This window comes from Belonocnema kinseyi, chromosome 2, assembly GCF_010883055.1.
Source record: "Belonocnema kinseyi isolate 2016_QV_RU_SX_M_011 chromosome 2, B_treatae_v1, whole genome shotgun sequence".
NCBI lineage: Eukaryota > Metazoa > Arthropoda > Insecta > Hymenoptera > Cynipidae > Belonocnema > Belonocnema kinseyi.
This window is the reverse complement of record NC_046658.1, coordinates 111,444,956-111,471,829: the sequence shown is the minus strand read 5'-3', so window position 1 is coordinate 111,471,829 and position 26,874 is coordinate 111,444,956. Positions and strand designations below refer to the sequence as shown.

Here is a 26,874-nt window from a genome sequence, read left to right as displayed (position 1 = left end):
GTAATTATATAATAATATAAAATCCTCCCTCCCCCTATTGCGCTTCGTACACTGAATTCCTTGATCCCCGACAGTAACCATTTCTTACGTAAAATATTTTGAAGTTTATGAGCTCATCAGCGCAATCTAGGTCGTATTGTAGCACCTAGTATATTGAATGTAAAAGCAATAAGTTTCTTTATTGGTAATTATAACATTATAATATTTTGTTTTATATTAGTATCAATATTAAATGTGTTAATCATAAATTCATAAAATAATAATAAATGAATAAACAAAAAGGAGTTTTTCTGTGATAACCCCTTCCCTCTCATCTTACTGAGATATTATAAAATTAGGGAACTAACATACATAGAGAATATATATAAACTTTGTTAATCAAATAAACATGGAGATCTAATCAATTTTAATTTATAAATTGAAATGTGTTAACGGCAATTATTAATTAGTTTTATAAACGTACAAATTTATCATTTCCTTAGGGGTTTTAGGGTTTCTTTGGCTTGAAACTTTAACAATCTAAGTTAGACCTTTTTTCCTTTTGATTCAGTGTTTTGTAGAAAATTTTTTATTTTCCGCTCGAGAATTGAAATTCATTTTTTTGGTTAAAAATGTATCCTTTTAGTTCAAAATTAAGAAGTTTCTTGTGGTCCTAAGATTTGGGATGATTAGTAAAATATATTTCATGAACATAAATATTAATTAATTGGTAGAAAATTGAACTATTTTTTTAAAAATCCGATTTTTTGTTGTTGTTGTTAAAAATTAACTTTTGTATCTGAAAAGTTAGCTATTCCATTTTTTGTTGAAAATTTGTCTTCTTTAGTTGATAATTCAAATATATGGCTGAAAATTGATTTACTTTGTTGACATTTTTTTTTGTTCAGAAAAGAAATGTTTCCCTTAAACATGCAACTAAATTAACATGCAACAAAATTAATTTGTTTAAGTTAGGATTCAAATATTTTGTTGAAAATCTTTGTTTTTGGTTTAAACTATTATATTTGTTTTTGAACATTTCTCCTTCTAATAAAAAAATCCATTATTTTGGATAGAATTGAACTACTTTATTGAAAGTTGCTTTCTTTGGGTGAAAATTGACTTTATAGCAAGAAATTTTAAAAAATTCGTTATAATTAAGTTTTTTGTTGAATTTTCATATTTCTGGGTTGAAAATTACATTGTTTTGTATAATAAATTCATCTTTTTGTCTTAAAAATTCAAGAATAAATACAATTCAAAAAATATATTTTAATTCAAAATTTTAAGGCTGAACAATATTATTGTCAAGACCTTGAAAAATAAATCATTTTAGAATTGCGTATTTAAAACTACAATTTGAAGAAAAATAATAAAAAGGTGTGTATCAAATGACATTATGGACAGATTCTTTTAACAAAAAATTAATGCACACTTGAAGAGTTAAAAATTAAACACTTGCAAAAGTCATTTAAATTAGTTTTCGTGATCCTGTAGTGATTGGTATTTTTACAATAATGTTATATTTTTGTATCAGAAACTGAAAAATTAAGAAAATATTTCGAAATATGTTTTTCTTGCTCTATAATACCAAACAAAATTCTTTATAATTTGGATCCAAGAAAAATTGTTTGCATATGGTTATTAACAAAAAAATGGATTATTTTTTGAACGTTGAAGACATTTCACATACGGGTGATATTTTTACATAATAAATTAATTTTTCATAATTATTGAAATCAACTTTATTCTTGGTCTTATTTAACGAGTTTTATTAATTTCATAATTTCATATATTGAACCCCAAAGTGCGGACGTTTTGTATTAAGATTGTTTATTTAAACGTCTGCAATAGAAAAAAATTATTGCCATCATACTATGAAATTAAATTTTTTTCTTACCGATTTGTCATTTCGTATCTTCATATTTACTTTATTCATTTCCTCATGAAAATTAATTAATTAATTCTTTAATGTTTTCACATAAATATTTATAAAATAAAAATTTTTTTCTTGAAAATGTCTTCATGCTCAGGGAAGTCACTTGACTGTGGTCTAATTTTTCAGAGTTTAATTGAGTGAATTCACGCTACTTTCATGGAAAAAGAATGGAGTCAACCACAGTGAATCATGAAATTAGCTTTGATTCTATAGAAAATTTGAAAATAGAAAGGCAAGAAGTTTGTGACTCGTACTATCAAATTGTCAAGTTTTACCGTTTCTCGTAGAATTAGACGACTAATATAATTTCATGTATTTTATGTGAAACTTGTGAGAATTTTACTAAAACGGTAGATTAGAATACAGCGCCTTCCCATTAGAAAGTAAACCAAAATTTCGGCATTTATTAAAAAAAACTAGTTTTAATGAAAAAGTTAAGAAAGTATAAATTACACTACCAATTTAAGGGGGTGGGGTTTCATGGTAAAGACTACGGTTAATAATAAGGGGTGAGGGGAGAGTAGTTGAACGTAATTTTATCAACTAAGATAAGATTTAGTACGTTTTCTGATCATAAATTTGAAGGAATTCTTTCTTTTTTCTCTGTTTTTAAAAAACAAACCCTAAATTACCTATTTTTGTTAAAAAGTCTACTCTTTATATTTTTGATTTGGAATCCATCTAGTATGTGGGTGACAATTCTCGTTTCTGGTTGAATACTTTATTATTTTCTTAAAAATGCAACTATTTTTGGTTCAAAGTTGAAAAACTTTGTAAGAAAATCCACAAAACAAAACAAAAATTTTGAAAATTATAAAAATTTGTATTTTCATTGTTCATAAATGAATTTTCTTAGTAGAAGATTCATCCTTCTTTATTAAAAATAAAACTGCTTATATCAAAAGTAATCGGCTTGGGTGGAGGATTCAACAATTTAATAGAAAAATAACTTTTTTGTTCAAAATTAAACTATTTTTATGAAAATTTCACTTTTTCTTAGAAAATTAACTGTTTTGTTAGAAAAACATATTTTTGGGTTTAAAATTTAACCTTTTTGTAAATCATTCGTCCTTTTCGATTTAACATTAAACTATTTTGTGAAAAATTAATGTATTTTGTTGAAAACTCGCTTTTTTTGTAAAAAATTTAACTACTTGCTGATTAATTTTTGATGGTATAATAATTTTCTTGCTAGAAAATGTATCTTTTTCGTTGAAAATTTAACTATTGGGTTAAAAATTCGTCTTTTTTAGTTTAAAATTCAACTACTCCATTTTTAGATCATCAATTATTTTGGATTCGTCATTTTAGTTGAAAATTCATCTGTAATGTAACTATTTCATTTTTTGTTGAAATTAATATTTTTAACGAATATTATCTTCTTTAGTTTTAGATTCATGTAATTTTTTAAAAATTAGTATTTTTTATTTGAAAATTAATCTTTTGGGTTGAAAATTCTGTTTAAAATCAAAGTTTTATTTAAAGATTCATATTTTTGGTTTAGTTTTACCTATTTCGTAAATAATTAAACTATTTCCATAAAAGATTAACTTTTTGGCAGAAAATTATTATTTTGTTAAACAATCATATTTTTCAATTGATAATTCAATCATTTTATAGATTATTCGTCGGTTTAGCTTTGAAATTCAACCATTAAAAAAAAGTAGGGTATTGCTTAAGAAATTCGTGTTTTCTGGTAGAACATTAATCTTTTTGCTAAAAAATTCATTTTGATTTGAAAATTTAAATAATTGATTAGAAATTTATTTTCTTCTGTTGAAGATTCATACAGTTGGTTGAAAACGCAACTATTTTGTTGAAAATTATTTTTTTTTAGAATTTATTTTTCTAATTAAAAATATAGAGAATTAATTTTTTGTTAATAAATCATATTTTTGAATTAAAAATCTAATCGTTTTTTAGATAATTCGTACTTTTAGCTTTGAAATTCAACAATTTCGTTGAAAGTTAGTGTATTATGTTCAAAATTCGTGTTTTTTGGTAAAACATTAGTCTTTCTGCTGAGAGATCATCATTTTTCTTGAAATTCAACTACTTGGTTAAAAATTCGTCTTTCTAGATGGATATTCAACTACTAGCTTAAAAAGAGAATTAGTTTGTTGAAAATTTATATTTTTTTAAAATTTGTTTTCGAATTTCTTTGGTGTAAAATTGAACTTTTTTTAATTTCGTTTTTTCTTCAGTTTCCATTTATTTCAATAATAAATATATGGGTGTTGATAAATGAAAAACGCATCATAAATATCATTATGTATCCCATTGGTTTTGAATTCAATATTACTTTATTTTTTAACATTTCTGGTAACTTTTTATTTCATTCATATATATTTGTTGACTGTTACTTATTTCTTTTGTCTGAAAAAGCATTTTTATATTACTGAAAAGGCTATATAGTATAAATAATAATCTACCTCGACACATCAGTTTTAAGTACGTGTTAGAATTGATCAAGAAAATCGATTCGACTTTTGGAATTTTAATTTTCAAAGTCTGCTGGAATATCTTCGTCTCGCCCTTGACTTTTTGCGAGTCACTTGAGGAGCAAGACAATAGTTATAGAAGTATTTGTAAATATCTTACCACTCACAATGTGTAATAAACTCTTATCGCAAGAAGCAAACAGGGGTGAAAATGGGGTTCAATTCCAAGTGGTCCTTAGGAATGTGCACTTTCAAAATGAGAATTTTTTTCTTATATAATCACATTACGTCAATAGAACCAAGAGCGATAGGTAGATCTGATCAAAATATTATGAGATCACGTAAAATCACTTCTATACATTTCAACAAGTATGTTATTTTGTTGGACTAGTTATTTATTTTTTTAGTTTAAATATTTAAAAGTTTTAATGACTTGTCTATTATTTTTGGGGAAATGAGAAACAATCTACCTCAGCCCGGATTCGAACCGGAAACGCCACTATCATGAGTGGAGTGTTGACCAATTACGCCACAGGCTACCATATGACTGCTTAAGTCTGATGAAATTTCACTAAATCAAAATATAAATTTAAACAATGATGTTATTTTATTGACCACGTTGTTAATTAATTTTTTAATTTTATATAATAAAAGTATATTATATATATAATTTATCCATTCATATCAATATCAAGTTATCATTTATGTATCTTATAATATAATCAAATACTTTTCTCGTTTCTCGTTGACGAAATAACATAGATGTGAACATTTGTATTCTAATTAGGTCAAAATTTTTGAGCCTGAAGTGACCTGTATCACGATGTGATGTGGGAGAAATAAAAAAATGATGTGCCACAGCCTCGTTTGCATAAATGGTTAATGCTCCACTCATGTATAGTGGCGTTCCCTGTTCAAATCCGAAAAGAGACAGATTTTTTCTAGTTCGTTCAAAATTAATAGACCAGTAATCGACACTTTTTAATATTAAACATAAAAAATTTGCTTCTATAAATTTTACTGAAGAAATAAAATAAGTGTTTTTTAAAATATATACATTTTTTATTTAAAGTTAAAACAGTTTTATATTCGTTATATTTTAAGTTTAATCTTTTTTTGTTTTAAATTAAATTATCTATTTGAAAAGCTTTTCTATGACCATCCTTAAATTTACATAAATAATTCTCTTTCTAGAAATCAAACACTTTTCCCTAATACTTATAATATGGTAAAACGTCAGGAAATTATCACAAACCCTATAAAACCATTACAAATAAATATTTTCTTATCAAAAAATGGTTGATGGGTTGCATTAAAAAACTTTGGATAGGGAATAGAAATCTATTTTATAATTTTTTTAATAATAAAAAGCTTGCTTCTGAGATATGGGTAGGCTGAATGGGAGAAAAAGAGTTTTAATTCAAAAAATTATTCTGCCCTGTAAGAAACTATTTTTCTGCCTTAAAGTCTATAAAAAGAAGGGAGGTATATCTTTATTTATAAATAAACGATAATAACTTTCAGAAATATTACTTCTGATTGCAAGGCAATAGGTCAAATGAAGAAACCCCAATGGCCTCAACTCCTGATATAAGACCGGTGTCGGATACGACCTTAGTCCGTAATCGGGGGAATTCAATTAATTAAATTGCCTTTTGAAATAAATAATATAATTGAAAATAACTAAAATTTAAGACATAATAATTGAAACTGTTTAATTTTTAATGTTTAAACACAAATTCAAAATATTTAATCTGAAATTGGCTATTATTTTGAACTTCTGAAATTGTCAAAGAACTTTCAAAGTAAAATTTCTTTAAACAATTTGATTTTCATATTCAATTTTAAATACTTTTAACATCAAATTGACTATCAAGGCTTTTATCTTAAGAAATTAGATTAATTTGAAAATTGTCAAGTCCTATCACTTATATATGTAAATTATATAATTGTTAACAATTTCTTCAAAATTTCTAACTGAAGTTAAAGTTTTTATTCATACAATATTACAATTATGTAATTATTTTAATTCAAGGCTATTCGACTGGGAATTCTTTCCTTTAAAAATTTGTTAACTCTTATGTTCAAAAACAGGAGGTTCCTTGGCACGAAAAATTGGTTCTAATAGAAAAGCCAATCAGGGTTTTAACAATAATAATTGTTTTTGTATACAGGCTAGGATCATAGTTATTCCATTTTAAGGGAAACCGAATTTTTAATTAAAAAATACAAATTCAAGGTAAATAATAAATTTTTATTTATTTTTAATGTTGCATCAATATAACTTTTTTAAGATTCTTGAAAAAATTCAAAATAATTTTGGTAAATTGCAAATATTTCAAATTAAAATCTCCACAAAAAACTTCATTTTCAACCAGAATGCCAATTTTTAAAACAAAAAAGATGAACCTCTAACGAAAAATGTAATAGTTGGTATTTCAGTCTATAATTATTTTGATTTTGAACAAAAATAGTTCAACTCTCAATAAAATACTTGATTTCTCAACCAAAGAAGATTAATTTTTAACCAAAAAAGGTGAATTATTTTTTTCAAGGAAAACTAATTTTTACAAAACAACTTGATATTTTACCCCGAAAATATGTATTTTTAATAAAAAGGTTACTTCGTAACCAAATAGGTCAATTTTAAACTTAATACATTGATTTTCTACCAAGGAAAATGTTTTTCTACAAAAAAGTATGAATTTTCAAACGAAAAAAATTACTTTTTAACAAACAAAGTAGTTCAAATTTTAACCAGGTTTTTGTATTTTAAACTAAAAATTTGGAATTTAAGAATGAATTTTTAGCTTAAATTTTTATCAAGTATGTAATTGAATTAATTGAATTTTCAACCAAAAAAGAGGAATTTTTAACTAAAAATATAACATTAGATATTGAAACTAAAAAGGGCTTTTCAGTCAGAAGATACATTTTTTGTATTTTAAATTAATAAAAACTTGAAAGTTTCCCAGGATTCTTAGGAAAATGTTGCCGTTATGTTAAAGCCTTTTAAACTCCTTAAAACCTTTAAAATTGTATTTCGGGATTTTCAAGAATTTTCTTTTTGTTTTGAATTTGTTTTAATCTCATTAAGTTTAAAACTATTTTTGTATCTTTAAAACTTTTAATATCGCTCAAACTTATTCGAATTTGAAACTTTTTAGTTTTGCAAAATTGAGCAAATTTGCATTAAAATCTTCTACATTCTTTTCCAAAAGGTTGACAATTAATTTTAAATGTTTTAAAATCTTATTAAATATTGTCTTAAAATTAATCCGGGAATATTGAGAAAAAAATCTATAACATTTTTCAAAACGCTTCAATATCCTTAAGAAGTTTAAAAATAATTGTACTTTAAAATCTTTAAAATTTTACATTTTGCTTAAATCTTGTAGAAATATTTACAATTTTTCGAATATTCTCGATACTTCTAAGACTTCGAAACATCTTATGAAATACTTCAAACTTTTCTTAACATTTTTCATATCTTTAAAAGTAAAAAAAAAATGGTCTGAAAATCTCTTTGATTTTTTGAAATATTTTTTTTTAATCTTTGAAGCTTAAAATTATTCTTTTTAAATAAAACTTAAATCATTTAAAATTTTTACAAAAATCTTATTTTCGGTGCCGATGATTTTGCTGTTACCGTTATTGTGAAAATATATATTTAAAGTTTTTCTCCAGAATGTCATTTCTCTTACCTCTTTAAAGTGTGAAAAAGTTTACAAATTATATTGTGGTGGCAAAATTTTAAGATTAGAATTATTTCCTGACATTAGAAAACATTGGAAATGAAAATATTCTCTTTTATCAATAATGTTTAAAAACTTTCATAAATAAATTATATCTTCAAAAAAAATTAAAAAATGATTCTGTTTTTGTTAAAAATGCAAATAATTTGCTGATAATTCGCATTTTTTCGGTTTAATTGAACCGTTTTTGATTTTTAAAAAAGTAAAATATTTTTTTTTGGTAATATCAACTATAACAATTTTCGTTGATAATTCATTTTTGTATCAAAGATTCATCACTTTGGTGGAAAATTTCCATATTCTGTTGAAAATTCCCTTTTCTGCTTGCTGAAAATGACGCATTTGAACTAAAAATGGGATTTTTCCATTTTTTGTTTAAAATTGATCTTTTTCCATTGAAAACTCCACTGTTTCGTTGGAAATTCAGGTATTTTACGTATATCTTACATAATTTGTGGATGATCACTGATAAAATTCTGTTTGAAACTTTGATTACTTGATACCACTAATTTTATATTTTGAAATACTTTATATATTATTTATATATTATTTTCTGTTAAAAAAATTACATTAGTCTTAAAGTTGTTGATCAAATGATAAATAAATTATTTTAAAAGTTCATGATTCATAAACTTCAAAAATGTCAAAATAAAAACTGTTTAATAATTTTAGGTTTTTGGCAAGGAGCTTAATTTACATACCTCATTAATAAAATATTATAATCATTAGGCTTTAAATTAATGAAAAATTGGTCAATTAAATTAAATTAAACAAGCAATTCGAAATTTTAAACGCTTTTAAATAACGCAACCAACTTTCAAACCGCAAAACAGTGATTTTTACGTAATTTTTATCTCTTCAAGAAATTTTCAACTTCGAAAATTTGGAAAACATCTAAAAAATGAAAATATTAAAAAATAATCATTCTTTACCTGCCGTAAAAATATAACTTTTCATTGACATTTGACAACAAAGTTACTTTCGCTCATTTTAAACTAATGTTAGAATTCTGTTGAAGATATCTCGCTTTCATTAAATTATACAATTTTAAATTAATAAATCTTGAAATCGAAAATTTATCCCTAAATGAAAGAATGTGCTAGAATTCAGATAAAATTGAATAATTCTGTCACTATTCTTCTCCTTTTTCTAAATCGTCATAATGTCTGCTCACCAAATCGCCAAATCTTCCAAAAGTTACAGATTCCTCCTTCTTTTCCATCTTGCTTAAAATTCTCTCGTAAATCTGGTCCATCCGACGGTAAGATTATCGAGAAGTGTGAAAGAGTTAGGAAACAAAAGAGGGAGAAAAGGGAGAGAGCGAAAACGCTCGTTTCCAGAAAAATAGCTCAATTTTGAAATTTATTGCTTTTGGAAAATCTCGTCGCTGCACTCTCTCAGGGTGCGGGATCCAGCGAAAGTCATAACATATAAGTTTCCTCCCCTCGTAGACTACTTCCACCACCAAGAATCTCGGGAATTGGCGGTGTAAAGTCCGTTGTGCCACCAAGAATAGACCTTAAGGCCTCTCACGTGAAAGGCGAGTGTCGCACCCCTCCGACTTAAGGGGCGAGTTATAAATCGATTTACGCTTCAGCCAATGAGGGTAGAAAGTGGCGCTTTCTGATTGGCCCATGCCCAGGCCACTCCCTCATCATTAATGAAGCCTCTGAGTGAAAACCGGTTTCACATTGACGCAAAACTCCCTAATGCCGACTTTACTATATCTATTGCTGAAACGAGTAAGGAAGATAGCGACACTTATAATGATGAGAAAGAGAAATCCTTATATTAGAAATTAAATCGAAAATTTAGATGGAATTTTTTTTCAATTGCTTCAATTTTTTAAAACAAACTTTATGTTGCATATTGTTTCAGCTAAAGCAGATAATCCAAAAGTTTTGAACCTTCAAGTTTACCCCGTAAGTCTACCCCACAAGTCTATCCCTTAATTCTAACGAATTCCCAAATTAGCCCTCTAAGTTTGCCCCTTAACTAAGTCCTTTACCTGTGTAACTTGAATCACACCTCAGAAGTATTTTCTCAGACAATACCGCTGAGGAATACCCCTGAAGTGTAACGTGAAACAGGGTAATTTCGGACATGTGGGGTAAACTCGCACATTCCTAAATTGATAGTTTAAATTACTTACGGTGAATGGTTTTAAGCATAATATAGAACCAGTTAAGACTTGAACTAATTCCGGATTCTTGGAACAGTTTTGAGTAATTTATCCTATCAATTTAGAAAACTTAGGGGTATCGGAATTTACCCCACATGTTTGAAATTACACCGTTTGGCGGTACCACGTAATTATATTCATGTCATGTGCCTAATAAATAAAACATTTATTAGACCCCTTTAAAATACTCCACAAGTGTGTTTCTAAACTATGTCCCTTAAATTTACCCCCTCTTTTTTCACTCCTATTGTAACTCCTACTTATATCCCTTAAGTAATTCAGTGCATTTTTTATAAATTCGCAGTAACAATACCTCCTATAATTTAAGTGTAATGCTTAATTAAATAGATATTTTTTCCTTAGGGCTATAATTAGGATTGACACTGGGTGCATTTAAAAATAAAAAGCACACTTAAGGGATATAATCCATACCCCTTAACTATATCCCTAAAGTGTGCTTCCTTTTTTTGATGCACCTTTTAACATCCCTAGTTATACCTTTGAATTTTAATAATCCCGTTACCTATAATTCTTAATTGTAACTATCAAAATAAATATCTTAAGAATATAAAATAACCTTTTACTACATATATACAATAAGTTTTAACTTTCTTTTTCTTTGTTTTTTTCTTACCAAGTCATTGATATCTTTTATATTAAAAAGAAAATCTTGTAGTGAACATGAACATAAATATTAAGAATGATTTTTATAAAAAACTTTTATAGCGATAAAATCAAGAATGTTGCGATACATAAGGGAAAACAGGGGGGGGGGGGCACCGGGATAAGGCGGGAAACCCAATTTGCTCCTAATTTATATGATTTTCAAAGTATACATTTTTAAATGTTTTATATTAGATTATTTCGTGAAAAATTTTCTATTTTGTTTCTAATTAGTATAAATGTCCATAAAGTTGTAATTTTTATTAAAATACGAATATCATAAAAAAGGTTTAAAATTTTTTCGAATTTCAATTACATTTTTTTCAACTAAAACAAATTTGTAACCTTTTGAATATTAATTTGGCACGCTTTAGCAAAAAGTGTTTTAAAATATTCATATTTTTATAATTTCAATCTTCGTCTTTGGAAATCCTTTTTTTTCAAATGTTTCTGGAGTTTAGAAATATCTTGTAAGCATGGATTTTGTCTTATATAAATGAAGCAGAATATTAAAATCTTAAAAGATTAAATTTTTTAACCTGAATAAATTTGTATACTAAATACCATGCATAGCTATCAACATTTGTAAAATCATTTTCAGAAAAGTATTTTCACTGTCATATTTAATACTTATATCTCTTTTAAATAAATTTTCAGATTAAATAACGATTTATATATCGCAAAATATATATAACGTTAGTATATATAAAATAAGATGAAAAATTACTTGTTTCATTAAAAAATTAAAAATATTTGAAATGTACCCGATTGACATGGAATTGCCGTTTTATATAAATATATATTAACAAAATAAACGATTAAATAATGATCAACTAAATAGAAACGAATTTTCAAGAAATTAGTTAAATCTTCAACAATAAAAAAATTAATTTTTAACTGAAATGAAAAATATTTATCCAGGAAAAATATACTTTTAAACAAATAGTTTAATTTTAAATCAAAGAAATGATTTTCCCGCAAAAAAACTAACACATAAATACATAAATTTTTATTTAAAAAAATAATTTTAAACTCAAAATATAGAATAGTTAAATTTTTATTTAAAACAAAAAATTATCAGGAAAAAATAAATAAATGAATTTTTAACTCAACAGAATTATTTTTTAACAAAAAAAAATCAATTTTCTACAAAAAAATGGAATAGTTCAATTATCAGTTGAGGAAATTAATTTTTATTTAAAATAATGAACTTTAAATAAAAAATAAACAATGTTAGGTGAATATCTTAAATTTTCAACCCACGTCTTCTGTTCCCGTGATATATTCGAAAATTACACCAAAAATATTTGAAATTTCAATTTAAAAGAATTAAGTTAAACTAAACGAATATTCAACAAATAAATGATTTCTCAACTGAAAAAGAATAATTCTTAGGCAAAAAGGAATAGTTACATATTTACAGCTCCAAACATTAATTTTTAACTGATAAAAGGCGAATTTTTAACAAAATAGTTAAATTTCCAACAACGACAATAACAACAAAAAATGAATTTTTAAGTAAACTGGAGAATATTTAACCGAAAACATATATTTTTAATCATAGAGATTAAATTTCAACCTGAAGATGAATTTGGTACCAACATTTTTTTTTACAAAATACATGAATTGTTAACTAAAGAAAATAATGTTCTACCAAAAATAGAATAGTTGAATTTTCAGTAAAAAATAGAATTAATTTTCAGCTAAATGAACTAAATTATTCGCTAAATAGTTAAATTTGCAACAAACATATTAATCTTCAACGAAGAAGAACAATTTGAAAATAAACATAAAATGGTTCTATTTTGTGTTGAAAAATTAATATTAAACGAAGAAAATAAAAATTTAACGCAATAGTTATAATTTTACCCAAAAAAAGTTGCTTTAATTAAAATGAAGATAAATTATCAACAAAAAAATTAATTTAAAAAAAAGTAGTTTCACTTTTAACTTAGTAGTCGAATCGTCAGCAAAAAAAGATAAATTCTCAATAAAAAAATGTAATAAATAATATTTCAAACAACAAAGGTTTCAATTTTAAAACAAAAAAAGTTTAATTCAACCAAGGGATACGATTTTACAAGAGTTGAATTTTCAACCACAAAGAATGACTTTTAAACTAAATTGTTGGGGTTCCAACAAAATAATAATATTAACGTCAACGCAATTTATTAATAATTCCTTGACTCTGTCAGGGTTTCCCTAACTTTCCCTGACCAGTTTCAAATTCCCTGACCTTTCCTGACTTTCTGGAATACCCTGACCTGTAGTAACTTCGAATTACAATCCAGGGCTTTAATAAAGTTGTATACACTTTAAATGTAAATTTAAGTGTTACATATAAGTGCTTCAATCTTAAGGGGTAGTTAAATGGATGTGCTAACGGATTATAATTAGGCAACATGGATAATATTTATTTTATATTTTGAATGATATAGTTAAATAGTTCGAAGATATTCTGAAAGTTAGTCACGACGATAGCCTTACAAGAAGTAAATTTTAGAGCTACACCTAAGTCACTCATTTAAGGTTTAAACAACCAATTAATTGTTCAAGAAATGCCAGGCTAAAGTTAAGAGGTATCGATAAGTATTATACCAGAAAATATTTATAAACATTGCCTATACACATGCCCAAAACAGATGCACCTGATTTGAAATTCCCAAAGATTTAAATTAATCTAATGCGCACAAAAAATACACAGGGATACTAAGCTTTATATTTAACGGGTCCACGTGAGGATTATATCTACCCGGGGGTTAAAAATACGCAATAGGGTTTGTTAGATAAGACGACGAGAAAGATTTAGCTAAAGATTTGTGTGTGGTGAAACGTGCTCTCGTAGGCGTGTACTCAACAGGCGTAGTCGATGAGAGACCCCTCCTTCGGGTTTAAATAGGGCTATGTCTGCCCGCATGCTGGCCTGAAAAAACGGACCAATCCGCGATGCGAGACGGCCACTACCGGGTGCCTAAAGTAGGCGCGACTGTAGGCGCCTGTATGTATGCGACTCCGGCTAACACAATATCCCCACCCCTGCGCTCGCGGAACGTCGCGTCACGCCGGTTGAGGCAGCCGTTTCCGGGGGTTCCCTGCCCTGGCCTTCCTTGTCTTGCCTTCCTTACCCACGTCGAGCCACCCCAACGTGACAGGGCTTCAGTTGCACATCGTCGCGACTACGACACGGACACACGACCTTTTGGGTTTCGCGCCTTTATCTTATCGTATCCCACCGCTGCGCCGAACTTTATCAACGAATCTAGATTGCAACGCGCGTGCAAACCCAATCCTATCAGTGTTTCCAATTTAACCGTGTTTCTGTGTCGATACTTTTCAGTACTTTCTGTGGCAAGTTTCATTGTACTTTGGAGAAAGTCGTTTTGAGTTTTGGAGATAGTTCTAGTAAGTTGTGATAAGTGTCAAGCTTGGAGAAGCTGTTTTCTATGTCTGGAATTCCGGGTTCAAGGACTGGATCAGTGTTGACGAGACAGGGTTGATGAATCTGTGTGGAGAGTAGGACACCGAGGGAGCTGCGACCCTGAAATACGATCTTTTCGCAACGCTGAAAGGCTCAGGTGTCCCTGGAGGACCTCACTTAACGGCAGAAATAAGACCATTCAGCTCTCTTCAGAAATCTACTCGAGGAGTGTACGTCAATCTTGGGGGATCCTCCAAACAATGCTGTGGAATTTCATGTTTTGGAATTCAACAAAGAGGTAGTTTGTTGATTATATTCTGCGGTCAAATTTATTGTAACCCTACTTGCTTAAATCGGGAAGATGTTAGTGCGAAAAAAATCCTGGGTTCACATTTCTTGTAAACAATCAATAAAGAAGTAACAACGATCAAAGAAGCGGTAAACCTGACAAGAATTTCCGCAAATTCTGTACCTGATTACAACGAACTCAACCAATCAACGAAAAAAGAGGGTAGGTCTCGAAAGTGAAAAATAGCGTAGATTTTGCATGCAGGAGCAAGTTGAGAGCGACGGATCAAAGGCAGTGAACAAATAATCCCGTTTGAGTAATTACGAAGGGTCGGTGAGCTGCCGTCGCTTGCTAAAAAGTCGCTTGACTGCATCCCCCAGCCGTCGCATCTACGTTGAATTCAACACACACCCAAGGCTTTTTTCTCACTTCTGGTAAACAATATGCATCGAAAATGGAGATCTACGAAAACACTTAGAAGCTAATTAACAAGATTGAAGAATTGTGTATCCGTGTAACAATATTTGTAGTGGCCTACAGTGGACTTGTCCCTCTTTGTACTCGAATAATGCAACGATTCTGGATACCGATAACAATTCATAACTAATAAGCTCATCAGTTTCAAAAGTTGCATCCTTGATTTCGAATTTAGTCTTACAATTAGAAATGAAATTAATCTTGGCAACGAAATCGACTATCGTAACTCCGGACCTACTGTGAAAGTAGCTCCCGGAGTAGGAGAGGTTTTATCAGTTTTTACCAAGAGATGTCGATTTAAGCAATCACGATTCATCCAAAGGTAACGAAGATGCCGCAGCGATCGCCTTTCGCGATCCAGGAGCTGCTCGGCTTGAACGGTACCGGCAACGGTAGCGGTACCGATCGTGGATCACCTCAGGGTTCGCCACCGGCTGGAATTTCTGCGGTTTCGTACGCACCCGCACCTCACCATAAACTATGGGACTACATGCCGAGTCTGACGAATCATCTGGGCAACCTGGGCAATCTGGGGAACCTGGGCAACTTGACGGCCTCGAGGATGGCCTACCTGAATGCACAAGCTGCCGTCGCTGCGGCCTTTTTGCCCCCGCACCATCCCCATTCGGCACATCATGTACCTCATCATCAGGTACATCAACCGGGTCAACTTCAGTCATCACCTGGTGTCAATGTGCATCCGGCCACGCATGCGCAACATGTACTTCCGGGTACTGCTGTGTCCAATCATCATCAACATAGTCCAAGTCAACATACACCACCTCATGGTAAGCAGAGAATTGTTTGGTAGATTGTAATGTGTTTTTAAGAATGGATTGGGAAAATGGATTTAAGAAATCTCTAATGTGTAGCCAACAAATCGTATCATACTAAATCTTGAAGCTTCAAATTTTGATGAAAACATTAGACCAATTCGTTTGCAGTGAAAAAAACAGTTTAAACAACATAACTTGCATTTAAAAATACGACTAGATTCACATCTTCCGACGTTGATGTCAATTGTCTTCCTTCCTGCGATGAATTAATTTACTCTCGGATCAAAATTAGATGCCTTGGAATTTAGTGTGAGGTTTAACATTCAAACTCTTAGGTGAATTTTCCCTTGTATAGGAGAACAAAGGTTTCAGGATCTGATTGAGGAGATTAGTATGAATATGATGCTGGTAATGATCTAGAATCTAGATGGTTGTTACTTGAGGTAAGAATATACAGGAATAATAACTGCATTTTAAAGTATTTAAGTACCATTTAAGATGATAAATCAGATTATCTGTAGGTGTTCAGATTTAACAGACTACTATCATCTAGCTATAGCTATATAGCTAAAAATTTCCAAGCCAGATGTTTTATGTTTGGCTTTAATATAATATTATGCCTATCTGAATAGACAGAGATTCGTTCTTTCAATATTCGGATTTTAAAACAAATTTATACGATCAGCTTTTCGTTCTTTGGTTTGATGAAAATCTTTTAGGTTGCATTCTCTTTCAGTCACTAAAGAATCCTGAAATTCATATCTATTTTTATAAGAAGCAATGAATATAAAGCCAACAATAATAATTATGATGTTTTATGTAAATTATCAAATTGGATAAGCACATCAACGAATACATATTTTTCAAAGTAAATTGGCTGTTTGATGTATTATAAAAACTAAACTGTTTTCTGCTATCAGTTGCTTTTTGATTCTATCATAAAGAATTGGTAATGAAGCAATCTTTAAATAATAACGAATAAAATTGATTCTTATGATCATTTGAGGTGAATTGTTTAAAACTGTACATTTATAGTGAGATTATATTTCAATTTTTGTAGTTGGCACAATTTTATTCATTTTTTTCATATCTGTTAGAACTGACAGATAATTATAGCTTTTATCGTGTAAAGGATTTCAAAGTATATTTTATGGAAAATGTGTTCCGGAGGAAAGCAACCTATTTTACATGAAATATGTATATGCAACCATTCAAGTGAATGTCATTTTGCGGTTACATTCCTAAAACCACTCTCTCAAATGTGGAAAATGTGAAATTAAACTGAAAAGGAGACAAATGATCCTTCCAGCTGTAAATTAATTAGAAAATATATTATAAACTAAAATTAATCAGGCAAACAAATTTCTTAGTGTAATTAAACAAGTGCTTCATTGATGCAGTGCAATAAAATAATTTACTCAATACATTAAAAGAATATCAGGATCTGCAAGCGTTCGTTCGATTTTAAAGAAACTTAGTGAAATTATAATACTTTATAATAAATTATAGTATTTTATGAGAATTAATTTTTTAAAGGTTTTTCAAAAATACGGATGATCCGACATATTGAATTTTAGGGTATGATTTTTTTAAATTATTTATACTTCTGGAATGGATAATTTAATTTTTATAAAATTTTGGGGGTATTCAAGGGGAAAGTCTATTTTTTGAAAATATAGTTCTCAGAAAAAACATTTCAAAATTTTGCCCATAAAAAGTAAAAAGAATGTGTACTTGTAATGATAATTATCATAAACAAAATCGAGATCGTTTTTCCTTCTATTATTCTTGAATTCGGTTATCAGCGATAGAGCATTGACATGTTGCCTATAAATGTCTACAGTGATTATTTTTTTATATAATTTGTTTAAAATTTTGAAACATAGTGTCGGATAAAATATTTTCAATACTATACCTTACTAACAATATAATTTAAGGGCAATTAAGACAAAACATGATCTTTTGTTGACATTAAATGTCCACACTCGCAATTTGTTTGGATAATTTGTTTATCGAATTAAAAAAAATTGGAACAATGTACTTTCATAATCATGTATCATCTTGTTAATTGCTTTGTGGGTAAAATCGAATAATTTTAGAACCGAAATATCCTTCACAAAAATCAAAAAAATCAAAACAATCGATAATGTTCAGTGTTTGTTAATAGAATTTGTTTATAATAATCAAAATTAAAAATGAACATTTTTTTTATTCTATATATCAATACACTTAAAATATAAGCTATATTAAGAATTGAAATTTTTTTTACAAGTAGTAAAAAAAAGTTTGTATGTTCTATCGTTGGCGAGACGCCACACTGATAGCGCTCGCATAGCAGTGTACGGTCTCACTAAAATTACGATATCTTCGTATCCAAAAGAGTATCCATATATTTTTTTTAATTCAGGTGAAGTCACGGTAAATTTTCATATTCAAAATTTTTTTAAATATGAGAGGGGAGATCTTAATAAAAAACTGAATCAAAATTAAAAAAAAAATTTGCGTACAAAATTTGCAATTTTTTGTTGAGTAAAAAAATCCAACTCCTAAATTTAATACGGTGTAATTTCCTTCTGCAATTAAAAAAAATCCTTTGAGTCCTAATTATTTTTATACAGTACTATAATTTCACCCAGGTTAATTAAAATCGAATTTCCACATCCTGATACACTATAGATATTAATTTACCTAATGTGTCTTACTGAATTTTCCTTTATCAAAATTTCTTCAAATTCCACTAGACTTTATGGTCCATCTTCAAGGAATGTTTGGCAGATAAAAGTGTTTATATTGTTTATTAGCTAAATAGTACTAAATATGAGTTCAAGAAGGATTATGCAAAATTTGCAATATTTTGAAGGGTTTTTATAAATTCAACATTTGTTTCACTGATCCTAATAATAAAACGAGCTGAAAATATTGAATTTCAAGCAAGGTAAAGTGCTTGATAAAATCCCAAATGTCGAATGATATTTATTTTTAAAAAAGTTATTTATTTATATTTTTTACCTGAAGAAGGTGTTCAATTTTCTTGAGTAAACAAATTTTGAAATTTAATAAAATGTCCAAAATTATAATATTCCAACTTTTGCGAAAATTGGTATCAAAGCCCGAAATTTGGTATATGAGTTATTTCTGGATTTAGACCATTTTTAATAACGGATGCTAAAAATATATTTAATATTTTTTGCTGCATGAAAAATAAAGTTTTGTTTAACTAATTCAATGTTTAAGATTTTCTTTTGAACTTTGCCTTTTCTTCGAGCATTTTCAATGTATCCAAAAATCAATTTGCAATAATATTAGTGTGAAAATACAAGCGTTTTGAAATTATTTTACCATGTGAACATTTATATCAATATTGAGGTCTCCTTTAGATTATAAAATAATTATCAACTTTTTCTTAAATAAGCCATTAATGCTATTTTATTCAATATATTTTTAATTTTGTATTTTGGCATTCTTCATAATAATAGGAAAAATGGAGTGACCAACTAATTTAAGAAAGAGAAACTAAATGATTTTACCGTAATATTTTTTCATTAACAAACCATTTTTATTAAAAATCAAGAAGTACTTTCTAGTGAGAATAGATTTGAATCATGGAAGAAACTGGAGCCTTAAAATTGGAATGATTGGTCACATTTCACATTTTAGACAATAAAATATTGTATTATTCAACTTGTGGACAATCGATCCGGAGGAAATTATAATAATTTATGTTCCACCATAATTATTTCAAATTAAAAAACTTACAGAAATATTGCAGTTTTAAGAAATTAATTTTTTTAATCTATTATGACCAATATTTTTTCAACAACAAAATTAGCGTCCCAATCTGTAGATTTTGTAACATCCTTATGCTGTGAGCCTCTATCATAATTTACAATATTGAAGTACAGAACCTTCTAAATTGTCATTTCATAGTGCCCAAATGACAAGGTTCCATCTATAGGAGAAACCAAGCGAAAAGGTGCTAACTCGTGAAGATCGAATGAAAAGGTGTTATAAAGTTGAGAGAGCTGATGTGCCCAATGCAATTTCAATTAAAAAAATTAATTTTTAAATAAAATAATGTTGAATTTTTAAACCATATGGACTGTTGAAGCTTCGAGAAATCGCCACGCGAGATAGCGCCTTTACATTTTGTCTCCACGAGTTACCACCTTTTAATTTGGGTTCACCATGATGGAACCTTGTCATTTGGTCAGGTCGATTACACTTACATGATAGCAATAAAAGTATAACCAAATTAATAAGTATTCATTGAACTCTGTAGAACTCTGTAACGTGCTAAACAAATCAGCAAAATTCGACTAAGATTCAGCGAAAAAATATATATATTCTTTAAACAGTTTTTAGGTTTTCAGTAAAAGTGTATTTGAGATGATTTTTACTTGTTTCTTACTATGTTTGTTGGGATTATAATAGCCAATCTTGGTTCATCTCGTAATCTCGCTATATCATATACTCAGAGAAATTTACTCTTATGTCAGAAAAGTACTTCTTGACACAAGTGGAATTTCCTCTTTAATTTAGGCTTAAAGGGAATTTAATGTTTTTAAAAAAGAATCTTTTGGCAGCAAACATTATCATTTTGCAACAAACTTCACTTTAATCTTGCAGCCAATTAATTCTGTTTGTGTAAAAAGCTATTCTAGTGGTTTAAAATAAAACAGACAAGAGGACGATGTTTTTGTTTCAGGACAACTTTTTTTCTGCTGTATAAGGATGCATAAAAGACATGCTTTCCGTTGTATAGAAGCAGTTTTGAAGTTTGATTTTCAGGAAAAATGCATTTAACATGATCTATACTTGTTTCCTTCTATGTTTGTTACGACCATAATAGCCAATCTGGTTTCATCTCGCAATCTCGTTACATTATAAGGATGCATAAAAGGAATGCTTTCCAATAAGAACATCATTAAGATGTTATTATCGCATTGAGGTTAGACAAGCTGAGCTGCCGACCCTTGTGTCAGGAAGCTGAAGTAAATTAATAGGCGTATCAATGTAGCGTGAAACGAGCACTTAACACGCCATTTATGGCTATCACTTAACAGAGGGCCACTCAAGATCCTGTTACCGAAAATCGATACACTTTTGTTGCATGACCTTTTGTCTCCTCGAGATCTAACCATTGTATGTCCAGATTTCAGACGAATTTATGGAAAACATTTTCGACTAGAACCATCTGCCTCTTCCAACTATTCTATTACCATTTCACACCCTTCTTACAATTACAACTTAACCACACATTTATATTTACTTTTAGTAGATTCTTTAAATCTGAGAAGCATACAGAATTTTTAAATCGTTATTTCATTTTTACAGAAACGATTTTATATTAAAGAGGGGCCCGACCCTCATAATGTCAAGGAATTTTTAGGGACACAATTACAAGTATTGTTTTCTGTAGGTTAAATATTGAAAATGTATCTTTTCTTTTTCATTAACAAAATTTTTTCATGAATTGAGGACTGTTTGAATGTTTAGGTAACTTATAAAAAATTAACCAAAATTTTCTTCAAAAAGTTTTGTCATGTAGAGGGTAATCTTACAATCTTTAAATTCCCTTAAGAAGCTTACATTTTCTTAAATTAACAAATTGACGTATATTTAAAAAAAATTAAGTAGTAAATTTTCTCGAAAAGGCTACCTTAGACTTCGTTTTTATAATATAAAATACATTTTTTAAAATATTAATTTTTTAAAAAATTCTTTTGTTAATGCCTTAAAGAAGCTACATTGATATTCATTTATAAAATATACTGTTAGAAAACTTAAAAACATCAGATCTTTTAGATTTTAATTAAAAATATTGATGTGTATATGATTTTTCCTGTTCTTTAATTTTACATCTTGCTTTCCTCAGTAACAGCAACAGAGTGTACTCGAAGGAGAAGAGGCTGAAAAAAACAGGAGGGAAAGTTAGCAAAGAAGTAAAATTAATGAGAAGAGAGAAGACAAAATAATCATTTTTTTATTTAAAATTTAAAATATCTGATATTTTTAAATTTTGAACCTGTATATTATATAAATATGCACTGGATTTTTCGAATTTTTTCATAATATATATTAATATAAAATATATAATATATATTAATATATATTTTAAAACTCAAATTTTTTAAATATCAAATATTACGAAATTAGTAAATTTCCGAAATCCCAAATTATAGTTCTTTAAAATTTCCGAAAAATGATTTTTATTATTTTTATATTTTTAATTTTAATCCCTGCAGAGCCATATATTATTGGAAAAATATAAAATAAAATATGATTCTAACAAATCAAAAATATCAGGTGTAAATATTTTTTGTTGGGATATTGAAGTAGGACATATAAACTAAATTTGCCGAATTTTAAAAATCCCGGTTGTGGAAAATCACCTTAAAAATACTCAAAAAAACTTTAATTTCTGGATAAAAAAAAATTTCCGAAAGAAAATGAAACTACAGATCATTTTTATTCGCGAAAATTTAAAATTGTTGAAATTATCAAATTTTAGGAAATTGCCAAATTTTAAATTTCCCGAAAATAGTAAATTTTCAAATTTCCGAAAGTCGTAAATGGCCGTAATTTCTTTATTCCGAAAATATTAAATTGATGACATTTGGAATTCCATGAAATAGTAGTGTTAAATTTTCAAATCCTCACGCAAGAAAAGTAATTATTAGTTTTTTATTGTTTTATTTTAAATAGGGTATTTCTTCTGAATTGTACTATTAAATATTATTTTCTGTGGAAATTTTGTGGTTAAATTTCGTTAATTTGCTATTTTCGGTCATTTTGAGAATTTGAACATTCGGGTTTTACAGTTTCGAGAATTGAAAATTTCTGGAATAAGCATTTTCGATAGACAATAGTTCTATCTTATTTTGGGCTTTTCAATATTTATGAAAATTTCTGTTTCGTTATTTTCCACATTCAATAATTTTTTGAAATTTAAAATTCGGGATTTGAAAATTACTGGTTTGATAATTTCGGAAATTTGAAATGTCTAAATATTTCTGGTGTCATTAATTTAAAAAAACTGATGCTTTGAAAAATTTATTTTAAAAAAAAGTTTCTTTATACAAATGATTAGTATATGGAGGATGAAAATCCAGGGGTATATCCGTCAAATTACTAAAAAAAATCAAGAAAAAATTAAAGGTAATAAAATAATAAACAATAACTTTGGTAATTTAAGAAGATTTTGTTTCTTTAAGGAATTTCAAAGATCATAGATTATTCTATATTAAGCTGTTTACAACTAAATAAAATTAGGTCGATTTTTTTCCAAGATAACAAGTTTTAAAGAAAATTTCCGTTAATGTTTTTACGGTTTACTCAAATATTTCATCCCTTTTGCGTTAAAAATATTTTCTTCATTCAAATGTAATTGATTATAACTTTTCTGCATCGCATTTTTATGATTACTTAATCAGTACTGATTTTCAATCTCGCTTATAATTTGACACAATTCTACCCACGTTAAAATTTTCTGTCTTTCTCTTCGTTATCCATTTCCTAAGTTGAAAACGGTTCCATTCGTTCGTTGAAATTTCTCGGCTAAAATCAATTACCCATTATGCGAGTACTGAAATGTTTTTTCAATGCTGTATAGGGAGTCGATAGTAGCAGCTAGTCTCGATATATACCAATCACATTGAAGAGATTTTCATTATAAGAAGAAAATTACGGTTAATTGTTTCTTTCAATGAGGCTGGCATTAGATAAGCTCGACAGAGAAACGAGGTCTCAGAGAGGCATAGAGAAAAATAGGAAAAAAAGAAGAGTAGAAGGTACACTGTGGGAATTAAGTATTTTTATCAGAATAATCCCTAGCGTTGTGAATAATTAGTGGTATAATGAGTTGAGTGTTGGGCAGATCTGCAATGTCTCACCAAAATACAAAGAGCCTCCACAAAACGTAAAAATGGTCGCTCACCAGCAAACTGTTCTCAATCGTGCTCGTTTCTAATTTAAACTTTCTGAATGCACAACAAGGAGTTAATTTTCTACCAATTTTTGCACGCCAACACAATGGATACAAAAATAAAACTACAATTGGACAACGACAATAAATTGTTGCAATTTTTATCCAGCCTTGAACTGAAAAGAGTTAGATAGATTTAAATCAATTTGAGTATTTAAGTATACCCAGAATGGTTGATCTAATTTTTCTTTGACAATCATGAGTAAGAATTTTTATGGATCTTATTTCTGATTTTGTCCAGATTTCACAATTTAAATTCAACACCTGATAAAATCTAGGAAAATAATTATATAAATTTTAAAGTTATACACAACAAGGCTTGAAATGTCCTCTTTAAACTGAGCTCAAGAAATTCAGAAACTGTTTACTGTTTTTTGAATGATCATTAAAAATGTAAAGGCGTGCACAACACCAAAATCGATCCCGAGCATTGCCAAAGTGTACCGCTCGACCGGGCGACTTTCGCCCTGCACATGCCTTTAAATTTTTTATGATAATTCAAGAACCATTAAACATTTTTACGGCTTCTTGGACTCGTTTCAAAGAGAAGATTTCAAGGTTCATTGTTTACGGCTTGTAAACTTTGATTATTATTTTCCTAGATTTTATCAAGAGTTGAAGCTGAACATTGAAAATTGGCCAAAATCAGAAATTAAACCTTGCCAACTATTTTGTAGGTATTTTCGTTTAACCTGAGGGAATCTGGATCAGCAAATTGAGAATTCCTATGTTGGAATAAGTGGATTTTGAGAACGATTTTCTGGTATCGGATTACCGTGCACGGTACAAAGGATCTGCCCTTCCATTCAAACGTCACTCTGGCACCTCGTCTTACAGTGCGCGCATTTAGCGCGCTTCTCGCATACCCTTTTTATTTATTATTTGTCTTAAATCTTGAGGGTAGACTAAAAGACGAGAGCACAGACCTCGGAGGACCCCACCAGAAGCTGCCAAGAACAAATGCCATTCCTTCCGAAATAATAGAACGTAATTAGATCGATCGACCTTCGATCAAATTCTCGACGCCTCGAATAATTAATCATCCTGAATCAGAATCTATTTTGAATGAAAATACTAACGTCTCTTCCGCTTCACGATCAGCCGTTAAGAATATTTTAGCGCGATTTCTAGTCACAACAAATTAACTGGAAGCAAAAGGGCGGAAATTCTTTATTTTAGAGGCATTTTAATTTTCATAGAAAAATAAATTGGTAATTCAAATGAATAGCTTACAATTTTTTAAATGCATTTTTTGCAGTTTGTTTTAACTTTATTATGTTTTATCTACACATTTCGATAATGTGAATCGACTGATGTATTTAGAAATCTTCTCTGACCAAATTAACTTTTTTATATCGACAAATTTGTTAATTTTTCTAACGTTTGTAAAATAAAAATGTTCTTGATTTTGGGATTATAGAAATATTTGAAGTACTAATTTTATTCGTTACGATACAAAAATCAAGAAAATAATACTATGAGGTATAGAGACTTTTAAATCTTTTAAATCAAGAAATAGAAAATTTGGCATATTTATTAACAAAAAAAGAAATTTGAAAAATATAAATTTTAGTACCAAAAAAATTTTATATATTGATTTATTGTGGAAAATAATTTTCAATGCAAAATAAAAATGTCAAGTAACTATTTTTGTCAAAAGATTTTAAACACTTAAATTCGAACTTGAATTAACTTCTGAGATTGAGAACAAAAAAATTTTTTAAAAAGATTTTTAAAGATTTTAGAGGTGCCGAAAAAGACTCTAGAAAATTAAAAGTATTATTTTTTTATTTCAGAGGTTTTTAAAATATATTACGAAATATTCAAGTCAGATTAAAGGTTATTTTGGACTTTTAGATTCTCGTGTGAAAATAGCCCGGTTTAGCCGTGGTAAAACAAAGTTTCTGGTCGGGGATTGGTCGGGCTATGTTTGTTTTTTAAGAGCCTAGCAATGCGCTGATCGGGGACTCGCTTGGCAAAATTCATGTCAAAACCCAAGTAGGGGACTGACAGGGCTCTGATCGGGCAAATCTTATGATCGAATGCTCGGATGGTAGCTGGCCCAGCGCTAATTGGCAATAATAATATTGTTAAACTTTGCTTATAACTTAATTACTTTTTCTGATTTCATTAAGAAATGGATATGTATACAAATCTCGAATCGTGATAAATGTATAGTGAACATTTTCAAATAGAGATTATAATAAAACTATAAATTAATGACGGCAAAAAACATACAGATATTAAATTTTTAGTTTGAACTTTTGTAAACAATCAATAATAAATTTTAAATAATATAATACCTAATATACAATATAAAAAGCAAATGACAAAAGCCTCGAAACAACGAGCTTTCTGGCGTGATTTTAAAATTACCTTATGCATATTTTAAAATTTCTGGAAAATGTATTATTTACATTTTTTTGAGACAAAAATTATAAGTTCTATCTTACTGTAAAAAATGAAAATGTTCAGAAAAAATTTACATTTTGTTTCAATCTTAAACTTTGTAAAATAGTATAGAACAACTAAATCCCAAACCCTTACACGAAAGTTAAAAAAACTTTCTTATTAAGAAGTTGTCAACATTCACGATCGAATTTCATAAGAAATTACATTTCCAGTTATTGTAAAAAGTTGTCAAGTGGACTAGAACCGGAAAAAACAAAATATCCCCCGAAGAAAAATTGTAATTGATTTAAATTACTTAATTAAAAAGTATTTTATTGATATTCCTGTTAAAAGTTCGTGTATTTTATATTTACATAACGTCGCATAATGATAAATAATTAGAAAAAGAGAACTTAAAATTTGTTATTTTAACTTTTCTGAACTGTACCTTATGAGGATGGCTTTTTCAACGAGTTTTAACTTGTTGGTTTAGCGCAGTGGTTAGCACTCCCGACTGCTAAGCGTTAGATTTAGGTATAAATTTGTAGGTTCGGTACCCCGTAGCGTTAGAAATTTTATT

At 28.5% G+C, this 26,874-nt stretch overlaps 1 protein-coding gene across 1 annotated transcript in view; it reads left to right on the top strand.

Moving 5' to 3' along the window:
- The first annotated feature begins 15,474 nt into the window (after positions 1–15,474).
- The window catches only part of LOC117168129 (visual system homeobox 1-like), a 142,409-nt gene continuing 131,009 nt past the window's right edge, over positions 15,475–26,874 (top strand). Inside the window, exon 1 of the mRNA XM_033353541.1 lies at positions 15,475–15,931. Coding sequence (XP_033209432.1) covers positions 15,475–15,931 — 457 coding nt within the window. The remainder of the gene's footprint in view (positions 15,932–26,874) is intronic.